Source organism: Strigops habroptila, chromosome 8 (genome assembly GCF_004027225.2).
Source record: "Strigops habroptila isolate Jane chromosome 8, bStrHab1.2.pri, whole genome shotgun sequence".
Classification (NCBI taxonomy): Eukaryota; Metazoa; Chordata; class Aves; order Psittaciformes; family Psittacidae; genus Strigops; species Strigops habroptila.
The window spans coordinates 38997043-39012536 of NC_044284.2; the positions used below are offsets into that span (position 1 = coordinate 38997043).

Here is a 15494-nt window from a genome sequence, read left to right on the forward strand (position 1 = left end):
AACCTATCGGGAAGATTTATATTTTACTGGTTACAATATTCAGAGTTAATTTGTTATCTCTGAAAGCTGCCTACTTTCCTCAGAAGCATCCATGTTGCAAAAGCTTTATCTAAAGCAACACCTACCACCCACGTGGTGCTGACACAGGGAGGCATATCCTTCAGGCAATCAATGGTAACAATGGGAACATCCTACGAAATTCCCCAAACCTGAGCAAAATCGGGCAGCCTGGCTCACAGCCCTGTCCAGTCCAGGTTTAACAGCTCCATCTCCTCATATACGCCAAGCTACAAATTAACTCCCAATTCTCTGCAGCATATAGTCACTGCTCTTCCACACTATCTTGTACTGTTAACAATCTCCTCCCTTGTCCCTACTGTCATCATAAACATAACCTGCTTATGAGACTAGAAGTACTCATCCACGTTCATTGCCTGCTGTCTTGCAACCACATTAAAGCCACTCCGTGCAAGTAACACACAAACACGCACATTTAAGATATGCCAGAAGTGTAAAGATGACTGAGCGGAAAAGAAAAAGAAATTTTAAAAAGCTAGTGATTTTCCATGCCTCCTCCCCTTCCCTTTGGGCAACACTGTTTAAAAGAAAGCAATATATCAGTGTGCAAGAAAAGGCAGTTTTTAGCATTAGCTAAAAAAAAAATTAAAAAAAAAAATCAAAATAAGAAACGTGTGCTCAGACGACTTATATCAGACACGTACTTTCAACCTAAAAATATCTCAAGATGCACCCAGTTACTACTTAAAAATTCAATATACCACTTCATGACTTGATGGGATAAAATGGATATAATTTTAATAAATACAACCGTTAATTCAATTTAGGAGACTTCCATTAAAAAAAAAAACACCAAACAAAAAAAAACACCCCCTTTTTTCCTCTTTGAATAGGCCAAAGAGAAAGTTCCTGAAACCATAAATCCTGAAACAAAGGCAACTTCACGCTATTTCCCAGTAAGGCAGAACATTAAGCGCTCTGTACCTCTGTTGCCTGAACAGCCTCTTGCAGTGCTCCCATTACAAGAGAAATACATAATTTAAGAGCACCCTAAACCTGATCCTTTTTGCCAGAGCCCCTCCTCATTGAGATAAGAAGGCACATGGCAAGGCATGATTACACCCACTCAGCAGAAGCCAGGCTTTGTTTTTTATAAGCCCATGAGGCAGCAATATTAAGATAGAGAGAGCACAGTCAGTCCTGGGCCTCAGACCAGGGACAACATAAGACCACTTAGTTATAGGATTTATTTAAAATACCCATGATGGCACAGTGTTCTGTAGAAGTACCTAATGGAAAAATGCCTTATATGTTACCAAATAAATGTTTGGCTGTAGTACAAGCACATAGGACAACAAAGCATTTCGTCATTTTTTTAGAAATCAAAGTTTCACAGCAACTAACCTGTAAAGGTATATTTGGCTGTGTATGGGAGGGTACACAAATACTAACTGGTAAGGTTATCTCTTCTTGTATTTAATAGATATTTCTACCTGTAGATATTCCTACTATAAAATTACAGCCTTGTGTTGCTGAAATGAATATGCACCCACGCAGCTTCACAAGGCTTACCTGGGGAATCAGAGAATTATCCCCCAGACTGAGGTTTTCCTGGCCAAACTTCAGTCTCTGGGTTTTATTTTTTAACTTTGTGGCCAAGTAATACAACGCTTGGAAAACAACAAAAGGAACATTGCAGTAATTGAAAGTATGTGGCATTTTTACCGTGATTCTTCCATGCCTGCACCTACAGGTAGGCAATGAATGCAAAGGATTCCGTCTTCAAAAGATTAATTAAAAAAAAAAAAAAAGTTTGTCTTAAAAATAAATGGATTTCCTTCAGCACCAAGGCTGCCAGAAAACACATCCTGACTTCTTTCTAGCAAATACCAAAGGTGCATGTATGCCCCTATTTATAGTACACTAATGCAATTGTGAATGCATAACCTATGCACCTTATTTGTATTCCACTTTTGACTATATTCTTCATCGAGCTAAACAGATTGTGGGAAGGGTCATTCCCAAGAATAAAACTATGTTAACCCTGTCCACATATCAACTGCTTGCAGGGTCTCAGGGTGCCCTCAGAGCCCTGCATCCTCTGGTACATCCCCGACACAAACAGGCAGTTTGCAAAAGGCGAAAGAAGCAGGGAAGTTACAACCTGCCTGTGATTAATTTCTCCGCCCCCCAAGTGGGGATAACAACAGTTTCTCCACCTTGGTTCACTTTCTATCTTTATAGCATAAATCCCCACTAAAGGTGCTGAGTCTGATTGCATCCATATCATGACAAATCCAGCAGACACCAGTCTGGAAATCCAGGCATCACTGCAAAGCGGATAACAAATAGTGGCTATACTAGAGAAGGTCTGTATAAATACAGTGCACTCACACTAAGTAGAATGACTTTGCAGAATAATTCCTTCATCTGATACCATGACAAGGGGTTGTAAACGTTGCAAGAAGATTAACCACCAGGAGAAGATAACTATAGTGCCTGAAGGCTATCTAGCTAATTTATAGACACCTGCTCTGCTTTAAGTCCAAAGTAGGAAAACCTCAGCAACATTGATATGGCAAAGATCTACTATTTGGGAAAGTAATCCCATTTAGGGTCTGATTTTTTTCGAAGAAAAGAACTGAAATAATAGGAGGCAGAACTCCAAATAAACATTGAGGACCATGTTCAACCACTGTTGCTCTACTGCCCTGAAATAATTTACAACTAAGTGATTTTCCAACACCCAGGTATATAAAGAGTTACTCTACCATCAGTTCTGAACTAGTTTTCTTCACTGCTGAGTCCGTGAAACTAGATGCTGAAAAATAATCTTGTTGAAAGTGGCAAGGTATCTTCTTGGAGTCTAGAGGAACCTTTCAGTTCATTTCGATGTCATTCCTAAGGACCACCAGGCCAGCATTTTGCCACTTTCAAGTAAAAATAAGAGGGGGAGGAGCAGGAGAAGAGAGAGCTAGCTCAATCACAATAATTACGTAAAACTCTCAATTAACAAATAGATGCTGTCAGGGCTCTGAGTGCACTAACAGGTTATGGCCAACCTCATGAAACCCCCGCTTGCATTTTCTGCCCATGAATTCAGGAGCTGTGTCTCAGCTGAAGATTGGGCCTTCAGTCCTTGCCAGACCAGATCTGCCTGTGGTCCCATCTCCTGGAAGGACCACAACCCCATGTTGTAGGTATCTTCTCTCCTAATAAAGCCCTCAGGAAAACTCTACCTTGCCCCTAGCCCTGTCTTCAGTCTCCTGCTGCTCCTCACTGCCCATCACGGGCGGACCCTGGACCTGGTTCACTGCTGTGCCTGGTACTGCTGACAGACCCTGCCACCAGCACCCAACTCTGGCACACTACCCTCGGCTTCAAGCTTTTCCCCCCTCACAGGGCAACCCTGCTACTGCTCCAGGAGAGATGTTACACCTGTTACACCTTCTACAGATGACTCTTTTTATTCTTTATATATATCTATAAATATTTACTTGCTGGAGGGGGATGAAGAGCTTGTTTTGCTCTTACTCTCTGAGTAAACCCATAGTCCAAACCAGCTTCTTCCTTATACCGCAAAAGCAGTACCTTTTCCAAGAGAGCTATAACGATGAGCCGCTTCTATTCACAAAAAAGTGAAAATACAGAGTTTTATTTCATGTGGAAAACACTTTCTTTGCCTACACTGATCACGAATACATGACTAGACAAAACCTGAAGGTGGGGGTTTGTTTTTCGTTTTTTTTAAACCCCGTTGCTTCCTTATGGGAATAAGATAGTAAATTATTGACTTACCAAGGGTGTTCTCAGAGTTACACAAATACATCATAAACCTAGATAACACATACAATTTTATTACCTTTCCCACATGAACATAACACCAAAGTGGTTTTGGTGCTATTGTCTCTCACTTCCTGAAACACAGGTTTAGGAGTGATCCATGTTTACCTAGATATGAAACAGGCTATCACCAAATCGTGTTGTAAAAGAGTAGATAAAAACAAAGATGTTGTTAAACTAAAAAAGAAAAAAAAAAGTAAAAAAGAAAAGTGAGGAAAACCAGAGTCCAGCATAATCGTGGAAGATGCTTATGCACTTCAGCCCTATACTGCAATGCACTCATCTGCTTTTCTTTATCTTCCAATCATCAAAGCAAGATCTACTTTATAACATGAGTTGCTGAAATCATGAACAACATGAAAGCTACCCTATCAGGAGCTCAGCCAGAAGCTGAATTTAAGCAATGAAAATCTCCTCTGAAGGTTTTCAGAGGGTAGGTGCCTACATACCACTCACTTCCATGGATTAAGCACTGCATGGAACGAGTGCCTGTGGTTGTACGAAAAATATTTGTTCATGTTTGAAAATGTCTTTAAAAAAGGTTATGGTCTCAAAATAGCCAGTATGGTATTACAACACTGCATGGTGCTGGTCCCCTTAATGCATAATCACTACTGTCCCTAAAATGAATAAGCTCTGACATTGCAGAAGCATGTCAGGACAGCCAAATGAACTGAAGCAATTACCATTTGAGTGCTAACCAGCTGACCAACACAGTCAATAAAGTAAATGCTGCCAGGCAAAGTGAGCTGTATGTTTGTGTGACGTCTAGTGCAGCAAGACCTTCAGATCACAGCATGCATTCATGGTCAGTATAACAGAAGTTACATTCCTTAAGCTACGGCTTTCCAGATAGTTTCAGTTCAGTGAGGATGGCCATGCTGTTTTTCAGAAGAAAGAATTTCTCCTTCTCAATTTTATCATTTTTTTCTGACAGCTGAGGGAAAGGGAGAGATAACAGGAAGGTGTTATTCACTGAAAACACTTCTAATATATTTTTCTCACTTCAAATTTTATCTAAAAACTTCCCAACTTCAGAACTTCAAATGGCCAGAAGATGATTCGCAGAATTTTGTGCAAGGGAACAAGGCAGACTTTGGAAGTTCTCTCATATTAATTACAGACATCTGAACAGTCTTGCCAGGCCCACAGATATTTTGAAGTGTCCTGAGCAACAACCTGAGACTGAAGTTTTGAATAAGATTATATTTCTAGGCCTGCCTGTTAAGGAGAGTCTCCAAAACAAACTAATCTCTACAAAGATTTGGGCGCGATATTTTTGGAGATCACAATGCAAATTTAGGAATGGTAAGTCATAGTCTGAAATTCCCCTTGCTCTTCTCTTCCTGTGTATAGTAAGCATGTTTTAAAAGTTTCAGTTTCTTTAGCATCTTTTGGCACTTACTTCAAATGCACATGGCATATATACGACAGAGCTCTGCTGTCTTGGGCAGCGGACTGAGATACCCACATGGATGAGACACGGCAGACACAAGGAAGGAAATAACTGACTGTCACAAGGCAGGGATTAGCAGAAGTGAGACAAAACCATAAAACATTTAGGAAGAAAGAAAACACCAATATGAGGAAAATCCTGACAAGCTGAAAAAAGATTTTGGGTTTTAAATGGTGGTATTGGTGAACAAGAAGCCAGGCAAAGCTACTTCCTTCCAGTTCAGTTATGGGTGCTATATAGCAGTGTATTTGTTTTGGGTGGCTAAGCTGAACCCTTCAATCTGGTGAGAGAAAGGAGTCCTCCCAGTAAGACTGGTTGCTGCTTTCCCAACGCATCAGACTGACTGCCATCATACACGACAGGTAAAAACTTGCCGTAGTTAAATACTCCCAATTCTCCTGCTTGGGTTTTGAACTATGGCATTTTCAAACGATCTGGGGAAAAAGAATCAACACAGGAGAAAACTGTTCAAAAAAACGAGTGAGGAAGAGCAGAGCAGAGCAAAGAGCATGCACATCTGCAAGTGATCTGACATCAGGCCCCTCATACATCATCTCCATGTTGTCCATCTCTAGAACAAGGGTGGGTCTGTAATACAAACCAGGGAAGTTGTGAAAATGACTACACCACAGCTTCTGAAGCAGTCAGATATTATGCGCATCAACCAGTTTTTCAATCTCATTATGATACCTCAACGCTAAAGATTTCATTTTCTAGCATTCTCCCAGCTGCTCTGAGATAAACTGGTTTATAAACTATTGTGCTTTGCACTCAGCTTTATTTAGACTGGTTTAGAAACTGGAGCTGCTGTTATTAACAGAAATCCTATTTGGCAATTGCAGCACAGATACTCACAGTTTGCCAGAAGATTCTTACCTGCCATGTTTACTCTTACTTTTGCAAAGCACCCAAGAGCTCCAAATAAACATCTGGATTAGCCTCTCAGATTAATAAATTTTAAAATAGGTTTCCCCCCCCCCACAAAAAATCACATTACCAGTTATTTTCTTACACAAAAAATTATGCCAGTAACATCCTTCCCAAATGAATATCCTATGATTTTTTAAAAAGGCACAAATAAAATTAATCTACAAGAGATGTTACATTATTAAAACATATGCTGAAATCAACAACGCTCAAGGGTCTATCATGGCATTTTGTTCTTCGTTGGTATTTACATTATTATAGGTCTTATGTATTGTCCTGGAAATCAGCTTTGAAGTGGAATGATGAATAAATGAAGATGTATTATTACAATCCTTATTAGAGGGATTTTAAAGTCATTAGAGGCCAACAAGACATAATAATCATATTATATTCAATCTTCTGTAGAACATCTCCTTTGATAGGCCTGCTAACTCAATTATTTAAATATATATTACAGCAAAATGCAACCTACCTTCTACAGTTTCCATCTTATGGAAATTTTTATGTTTTCAGTTAGCCAGAATTTGTTCTTACAGAATTCATGAGTTTCATGGTGGGTTTCTTGGTTTTAAACACCAGAGTTTCAAATTTACAGTGAACCCTGGGTCAATACATCTGCTCAATGGAAAAAAAAAAACCAACCCAAAACAAAACAAAAAAACCAAACAAAACTGCAGTGACTTTTAAAAGTAAAAAAGAAAAAAAAAAAAAAAAAGTTCTCACAGAAGCAATGATCTCTCAAACACTCTCAAACAGTCAGTAGACTCTGATTCAACCAACCCTACCAAGGAGAGAAGGAAAAGGCATCTAAAGGCTCTGAGGAAGAGCAGAAGCAGAACTGCACCGCTCCGAGCAGTTCAGAAAACAGAATCTCTGGATTCAAAGTGGTATCTATAGTCAAGCCAAAACTACTGATCAGAAAAAATATCCAAACACTGCATACCTGGAAATTATTTCCTTCTCTTCTAAAGCAGGGTAGATAAACCCTAAGACAAACACCATGATCCCTGAGGAAAGCTTTGGAAATGTTAAGTGGTCTTCTAGACAGACCACCTTCTGAGTGCTTGGAGCGAGGACTGCAAAACATGTTTAAGGCTTGTGGCATGCAAGCTGAATGACGACAAAAAGGCAGAGGGCAAAGCTGCAGCCCTGCTGGTGCTTATAATTCCTGCATGGCTTCTTTGCCTGCTTTTCCCCTGAAAGGAATAGGAAAAAGTGCTAAAGGACTATGTTCACCGTAGAGGAAGTCAAAGTTGGCAATGCAATACTGATGCTGTTCTGACAACTTCTGCAACATGAACACAAAATTGCTATCCAAGGCACAGAGAGCAAGGAGCTGCACAGGATTTACTTAGGTTCTTTCTGCCCTTCCTTTGCTTATGAAGTCCAGTACCATGAGCTTACCCTAAATGAGAAGCTTAGAGATACAACCATATTTACTCAATTCTGAGGCCACCTTCATGTCTTCTTCAGTTCAGACAACTAATGATTGTTGTGTACATACAGTAGACCTCTTTCATAGGAAGAATCCATGTTTAACTACAACCAGACAGGTCTTCTCTCTTCCCCCCAGCACTCTCATAGTTACAGCTCTTTTCCATCAGTTACAAGAGGGAAATTTATAACCCCAGGCTATAACTAACCCCTTTCTCTGCCTCTGAAACTGCTACCATTATTCAACCTTGATGGCAGATGTGGCATAGAGTGACCCCTATGACTAAAGGGTTTCTATCACTGTAGGCTGGCAGTGGCAGTTTTTAATGTCCAGATGGAAAACAAGTGCAATGGCATCAATGACCATTCCTCAGTAGTTCATTCTTCAGTGGCTCCACTTGCTACCTGTAGAGCTACATTAGAGCAGTAGAGCAAAGTGGGAAAGCTCTTGAGCACCGAAGACAGAGCTTACAGAAAAATCATGTGAATGACTGTCTTGTTGCCAGTGCACTTATTTGTGGAAAAAGAGTGGTATGTGGGAAAGTGAAAGTTATTCAGCTACGTGGCTAATGCTTACAACTACCCACTACAAAAAAATCCGTAAGTGACAAAAAATCCCAGCAGCCTAAGGCATAGGTAAGAGCAAATATGGCTAGAATCAAATGAAAGTATTTTCATACCTCTCCTCACTTAAAATAACATATTTAATGCTAAAGCAAGATGGCAAGTACAAGTCCTTACTGTTGACTCTTTCTGCCTGCAACTTGTCTGGGAATGATGAATGGGAAGAAAAATGAATACTGTTTTCATCTCAGATTTTAGGCAAACAGCAAGGGAGAATATACGGTAAATGCCATCTTTCAGATCACACCTGCTGCCCAGGGAAGGTAGCACCAGCACTGAAGTATTTTCCTTTAATTCTGTCATTGCTGCTCCAGGTCCTTCAGGATTTTCTCCACTCAGCTCATACTTGCTACTTCTGCATAGGCACCTTACATCAGATAACTCCCCAGATAAAAACACTCCAAGTCACCACTACCTATGAACATCATGATATACACATACCAATATTCTCAGGATGTTATGGACGTTATCACTAACATCAGCCACCATCCAACCTCACTTGTTGTATCTGTTTCTCTCATTTTGCTGCCTCCTTCCCCAAAACTAATCTTACTAACTACCTCTAATTGCCTTTCCATTACCTTCTTGCTCCTCTTAAACCCTCCAGTTTTCCTGCTGCTCACCTCAGTCTTGCTCCGCCTAGTCATTCTACAGTTAATTTTCAATCTCTATAGGCTACAGAGATACTTTGCTCTTGGTTACTGGCTGGATGAGACACTTCTGTCCCTTCCCAGAAATAAACAAGGAAACATCCAGCAGTTCTTGGCACCTGGAACTGGACAGGCAAACAAATGATGGAAGTGCTGCAGTGCTTTTCACTTTGTTGACTCTGTGGATCCTCATGTATGTCTGGGAACTTATTCTGCTACAATCTGCCATCCTAGTTGAGATCATCTGTTCAAACCCAGCACAACTATGCTCTCTCCTTGCAGGGAGTTGATGATAACAGCCCTCCAATACTGCCACTGACTTCCTCCTTGATGACTTCAGGAAAAACTGCAGAATGTGTTACATGGAACTAATTTGGCACTAACAACATGAAAGTTTAAAGGGAAATTAAATGGGCAGAATACATTGAGCTTTCAGGCCTAAACTCATCTCAAACAAGGCAATTGACACTACAATTTCCAATATGGAAGAAGGGGGAGCAGTAACAGTATTCAGCCTCCTATGAAAGAGCTCTAGGTATTTGGCAAGTCCAAAAGATTGTTAAAGAAGAATGATAAATATGACGTTAATGTGTCATTTTCTTGCCTTGGTTTGTTTGGGGTTTTTGTTGTTGTTGTTTTGGTTTGGTTTCTTTTTTTTATTATTATTTGTTATTAAAAAGTTGTTTCAGGAACTATGCAAGACACTGCATACGTGAAGCATGCAGCTTCCTGCTTCTGGGCATCTAAGCATCCTGTTGATCATTTCTAGATCCCGAAAGGACAGCAATAAAACCAGGTACACTCCAGTTCACCTTTCTCATACACCCAACTCCTAATCTAGAGGCTATCCCTCAGCAGCAAGGGAGAAAACGTGGCTTCTGTGCTCATTCTGGTTACCATTCAACAAGTTCTTTAAGTTAGACTCCAACTCTTTGCTAAAAAGGGATCGGTCATGGCACTGAACCTTTAGCAATAACAAACTGCTTATCTAAATATGTGCCAGAAAATCGTTAACAGCAGGGAGTATTCCTGATATTGACAGTTTTCTCTAAAATAGAGAATGAGTAACAGCCCTCAGATGGATCCCAGAATAGCTAAATGATACTGCTGACACCAGTCCAGCTCTATAACGTGGGAGCCTTTTAAAATCCCTTCAGTCTTCTTGAATCTCTGCCTCCAGAAGTTACTTTAGGTTTTTTGTCACTAAAGTTACGATCTTTGGCCCGCAGCATGCAGTTGAACAAAACAAAAACCAAATAAAAAAGCCCTGAGACACACATATTGCCAAAATTTGCTCCTTTGCTAAATATCAGCTAAAATATAAACTCAAATTCCTTTGAGAAACTAATAGAGCTTTTTGTTCATGACAGCACTTAAAGCTTGTTTTAATAGAAGTAACATACTGAACTCACAATTCCAAAACCAGCATCTCTCAGGTTAGCGTAGCAGCACACACAAGAAAATAACCCATCACTTTGTCCTGAAGTTTGCTGAACAACTACTTCCTCTTCAGATTAGATCTGTAGGTATTCTTGCTTTGGGAACTAATGTGAGAGCAAATTAGCCCTCAAATAGGTTGAAAAAGTGAAATATCATTGCTTTTGAAATTAAAGGGAGATTTTTTTTGTTGTTGTTGTTGCTCGATGTGTCATTCCCACTACTACACAAACAATTGCTATAAGAAAACCCAGAAGTTTGGCATACTCAGTAGCAACGCACCTATTTTAAGAATAACAGTACCAAGTTAGTTTATTCACAGCTGACTTAACTTTCAGATAAATATCTGGGCAGATCTAGAAATTCCATTTCTGAACAATCTTCCAGAAAATTCCAAACATTTTAAAAACTGAATTATTATTTATATCATTATCTAGAGAACATTTAGCATATACTAACAGAATCAGGGGTGGGCGGGAATGAAGCTGACTATGCATTTTATCTCATAACACTTTATCTTGCCTGATGCACAAGCGTCTGTGACAAGACCTGGATCACAGATCAGTCTTCCCACACAGTGAACAGATGTTTTCCTCCCACATTCAGAGCTTCCCAAGACCAATCAATCCCTCACAGGTTACTTCTAGTGTCATTGTACCTTCAAACCCTGTTTGCTATAGGATTTCAGAACTAATGTTTTATTGCTTTACAGAACAACAGTATTGAGGAGTTTTTATTACTGAACAGATCTTTATTTTTAGGAAATGAGTCAACTAATTTGGTATCTAATTAAAAATATAGACAGACACATATATAAATATGAGGGGTTGTGCAACTTGTTGTCTTTGAACTATTACAGGATTCATGTAGTCAAAGACTGCGCAGTACTGTACATCACTTAAAATGTTAATTTTCTGCAAAGGATTTCACCTGGACCTCTGTTTCAGGTGTCATGGTATTGTCCCTTGGAGAGTCCAACTGCACTACAATTGAGATTTATTTTAACATGATTTTCCATTATATTTTGTGAAAGGTTAAGGCTCCCAAATATACCTTCCTGAACATTCTTGGTGTTGGGAAAAAGATGAAATCCTGCAACACTTACCACCAAACACATCTCCATTCTGATAGTTTTTCCCCTTCTGAGTTTCCTCTTCGTTTTGAACAGTAGAAACATGCTTGGCAGAGGCACAGCCCATAGCTTCATTCAGACAGCTCCAGCTGGACCGAAACACAAATCATGTCTAGAGACGCATGCTCATTGTTTTAAAAATAATCCACCTTCCTGCTTGGTTGTCAAGTCACTTTTACCTAAAGAAGGCCAAAAAAAAAAAAAAAAAAAAAGAAGAGAGAAAAATGTTGACAAAAGGTGGCTTCTAAATGTGAATCTTCAAGAAGACATATATCATGGGGTTTGTGAAGAGGAGTAGGATATCACAGGCTCTCTCCATCATCTTAGGCTGCTAAACCATGCTATGTCAGACATTCAATAAATGTCTGACATAGGTAGATCATGATACAGGTATATCAATCCTGCCTTGGGACAGGAGTGCAGGAGTTGAACTCTAAGTCTCTTCCAGCCCTATTAGTTTAATCCATAGCTTGAAGAAAGGAACATGCACACAAATATGTTTCCCACACACCCAGCTATTCCCACAGAACAGGGGATATTTTTGGAAAGAAGATAAGAAACTATCAATATCTGCTCCTCCTGTTCCTTTTACCAATCTACCCATCAAGCCAGATTTTTTACAAAGTGTTTTAGTGATTAAGAGCTGCTAATTGCAAGTGTTCAGACAAAATAACTTCCCTAAATCAATTAAAGAGCTTATGTTAATAGATGTGAAAGGCGATAGCCAGCTGTATTATATGTTTTCTGTGTGCTCATTACTCTACTGAATCCATAGAACCTCCACTGCTCAAAAAGGCAACTATCCTCATTATAAGATGGAATAACACTCTCTGAACCATCCAGATGTCACATAAAACAAGAGGGGGAAGAAAAAGCTAATTCATAGCTGCAATATTTTATGTAAAAACAAAACCAAAATAACTGTTTAATTGCTGAGTGGTTCTGCACTTGAATAAAAACAACTTCAAAGTTTGGTGAGATGACCTGGCTCTCTTTTGCACCAGCCAAACCTTTAGGAATAGGAGAAAAGCTAGAGAAAAATGAGAACCACCCCTTTCTGCTGAGTTGTTTAGTTCAGCTATAGCACAAGATTATACATACGATTTCTTAACTCATTACTTCTGGGCATTTACTTTAAAAGGATGTGGCTCATTTTACTCTATGCCAACCACAATAATTTTAGCTATAACAGCAGATGGGCCCTTTTACCAGGGATATATCAGTATCCATCCCACCAGAAATGCATAACTCCAAGGAAAATCTTCCGAGATTTATTTCCCTGTGTGCTCAGCACGAACAGCACACCTGCTTGTGCCAAGGCACCACAGTGGCACACCAGGACACGGTCTAGGATTGCTCCACAGCTGCCCTTGAAGTGATTTCCCTGTCCATTCCCAAAGATGTGGCCACCAGGTCGAGAGCAATTCTGCTTTTGCTATTGCAGCCGCAAGTTCCCTGACAAGGAGTTTTTACCATGCAAGGCGAAGGACTCTGGATAGAACCACCTCTCACGTCTATTCACAGACCAGCTTCTATCTTCCATGTTGCTCTGCGCATCTTTCTCTACTTAAGTAGGGCATTCCACTCAAAGTGTACAACATATATATGCTCAAGCCCTGTTCTAAGCAGCTAACCCTCCCAGCCACCCCTGTACCTGCATTTTTCTATGTGTTCAGTATATTCTCTAACATGCTTTCTCCTTTTTTCCTTCCTCCTATATATGCACACTTGAGCATAAATTTCTAATTACTGCATCCTTCTCCTCTCCCTTAGCCAGAGCTAGCTACTTGCCTGAAAGTTCAGGATTTTAAACCAGGCATTCATGCTGTCAGCGGCAGATCCCCCCGAGCTATTTTTTTAACCTTATATGGTTACTTTTTTTAAACCAAAAAAAAAAAAAAAAAAAAAAGAAAGAAAGAAAGAAAGAAAAGAAAACCTAGGTGTTGTAGCAAAAGTCAGTATTAAGCTAGGGAAGCTTTCTGCTTCCTAAAGCAATTGCCAAGGATATTTTTCAAATTGTTGTAATGCTTCTACTTGTCAATTGTACAGACAAAGCTATAGCCCTCCTAAGACACAAAATGCTCTCAAGATTCCTCTATGCACATCCAAGCAGTCAATAATCCTGCTTAGGCCATCCTAATTACACTGCCATGCATTGTAAATACCAATACACCCATTTTATGTAAACTATATTGGTTGTTCTTAAGTTTTTGCAACACAGTGAAGGTTGCAGCAGACAATTCTTCTTCACATGTGTCCAAATAGCATGACAGCTAGCATTAAGGTAATAGGTTTTGTCTCACTACTGGAGTTGGAAATGAGGATCTTTAAGCATTTAGAGCATCAGCCACACTGTGCTTGCTCAGGAGGCAGGTCAAAACACACAGAGGTATGTGAAATGGAGGAGAAATAGCAGACTGGGAAGGATAATTTCTAACTGGACTGGAAATTAAATGAGGACTGATTTTTTTAGAGGATGCAAATCTGCCTAAAGACAATAGCTTTTAATACACCAGCTGAAACAAATGAGGAGGTAAAATGACCAAGTTTTTACCTCAGAGTCTGTTTCAGATTTAAGATGAAAGAGCCTCAAGGTAAGCAGAGCCTGAAAACAGCAACTTTGATTGCCAGTTTAAAATATAACCAGTTATATTATCCCACGGAAAAGGATATGTCCAGCTATGTGGCAAAGAGCAAGGGGAAACCAAATGTAACCCCAGAAAAGACAAGAATGTGTGTAGCTGGGACTGCTAACAGACTGTACATGGGGGAAATCACTGCACACTGTAAAACCAGCATCTCTCATAGAACAGCTGAGCTGCTCTCACAGAAGTACCTGTTGAACGAATTATCCTGTTGCCTTGTTCAACTATTTTTCCTCTTTCTTTTTCTGTCTTTCAGCAGGGACCATTTAGAAAAGGGAAACAGCTGCTTAGTAATAAAAACCAAATGTATTTCATAACATAGCAGTGGCTTGGTTTTTAGGAGGGGATTTTTTGTGAAGCCTTATACACAGCCAACAAGCAGCAATACAAATCGCAAAATACTTAATCGTTGATGAGTACCCATGAGCATGATGGTCCCATCACCCAGGACCAGTGAGCTGTAGAAGCAATTGGGAGCAAAGAGATACAAAACATGAATGTAGAAGAATAAAGGTCTTTGCGGGGAGGGAAAGTAAAATAGCCACTGACAAATCTCTCTTGCAGCATCTTTGGTAGCACACAACAACCTAACTAAAAATACAGTCACATTCAAAGGCATACTGTGATTAAAGGAAACAAATAGGAATACAATAACTGGAAGTTTCACCTTTTACATTAAAGAACAATAATCCTAGCAGTGTCTGAAAAAACTACACTACTAATACTTGGATTATGGAGGCAATTTCTTCTGGTGCCAATAAAATTGGGCTGAGAAAGCTACTCCAAAATGACCTCCAAGATAAGTCTAACGCACATCTCTGGGCACAATTCTTGGACTACTGTTAACATAGTGCAGAGAAACAGACAAGACTGTGACATGGATATCTAACACAACCCAGAATTAGAAGAGGATTTAAAACAAACAAAGAGAGTGAGAGAAAAGCAGCATTAATTTTACAAGAGATGAAATCTGAGATACATGACACTGTGATGATCTCCAGCCTTACACTGCCCCCAGCCTCAGGGAAACAACTCTTGCCCAAGTACTGAAGCCCTCAGTGATAAGGTTTGGGTATCGCTCAGAAATTAGGTAGGTGCTGGTCCTCGTTCAGTGGGATTCCTGCGGAGGGTTTGGAGGATGTGAAACACAGTACTTCAAGTGGCAGCAGAGTAACACATCCGTTCTGCCTCCTCCCCCACTTTTGCACAAATCCAATTTTCCCTTTTGTTTTCCTGAGCATTTGGGGGTATACAGATTTTCAGAAGCCAAAAATAAAAGGTATAAGAAAACCTCAAACCATTTGCAGTTCACGTTCACCACCCACCAT

At 39.8% G+C, this 15494-nt stretch overlaps 1 protein-coding gene across 3 annotated transcripts in view; it reads right to left on the bottom strand.

Moving 5' to 3' along the window:
- The window catches only part of C8H1orf21 (chromosome 8 C1orf21 homolog), a 119999-nt gene that overhangs the window by 59145 nt on the left and 45360 nt on the right, over positions 1-15494 (bottom strand). For all 3 annotated transcript variants that reach the window (XM_030496435.1, XM_030496438.1, XM_030496437.1), the window contains one exon: positions 11495-11700. In XM_030496435.1, coding sequence (XP_030352295.1) covers positions 11495-11588 — 94 coding nt within the window. In that variant the 5' untranslated portion in view covers positions 11589-11700. The remainder of the gene's footprint in view (positions 1-11494; positions 11701-15494) is intronic.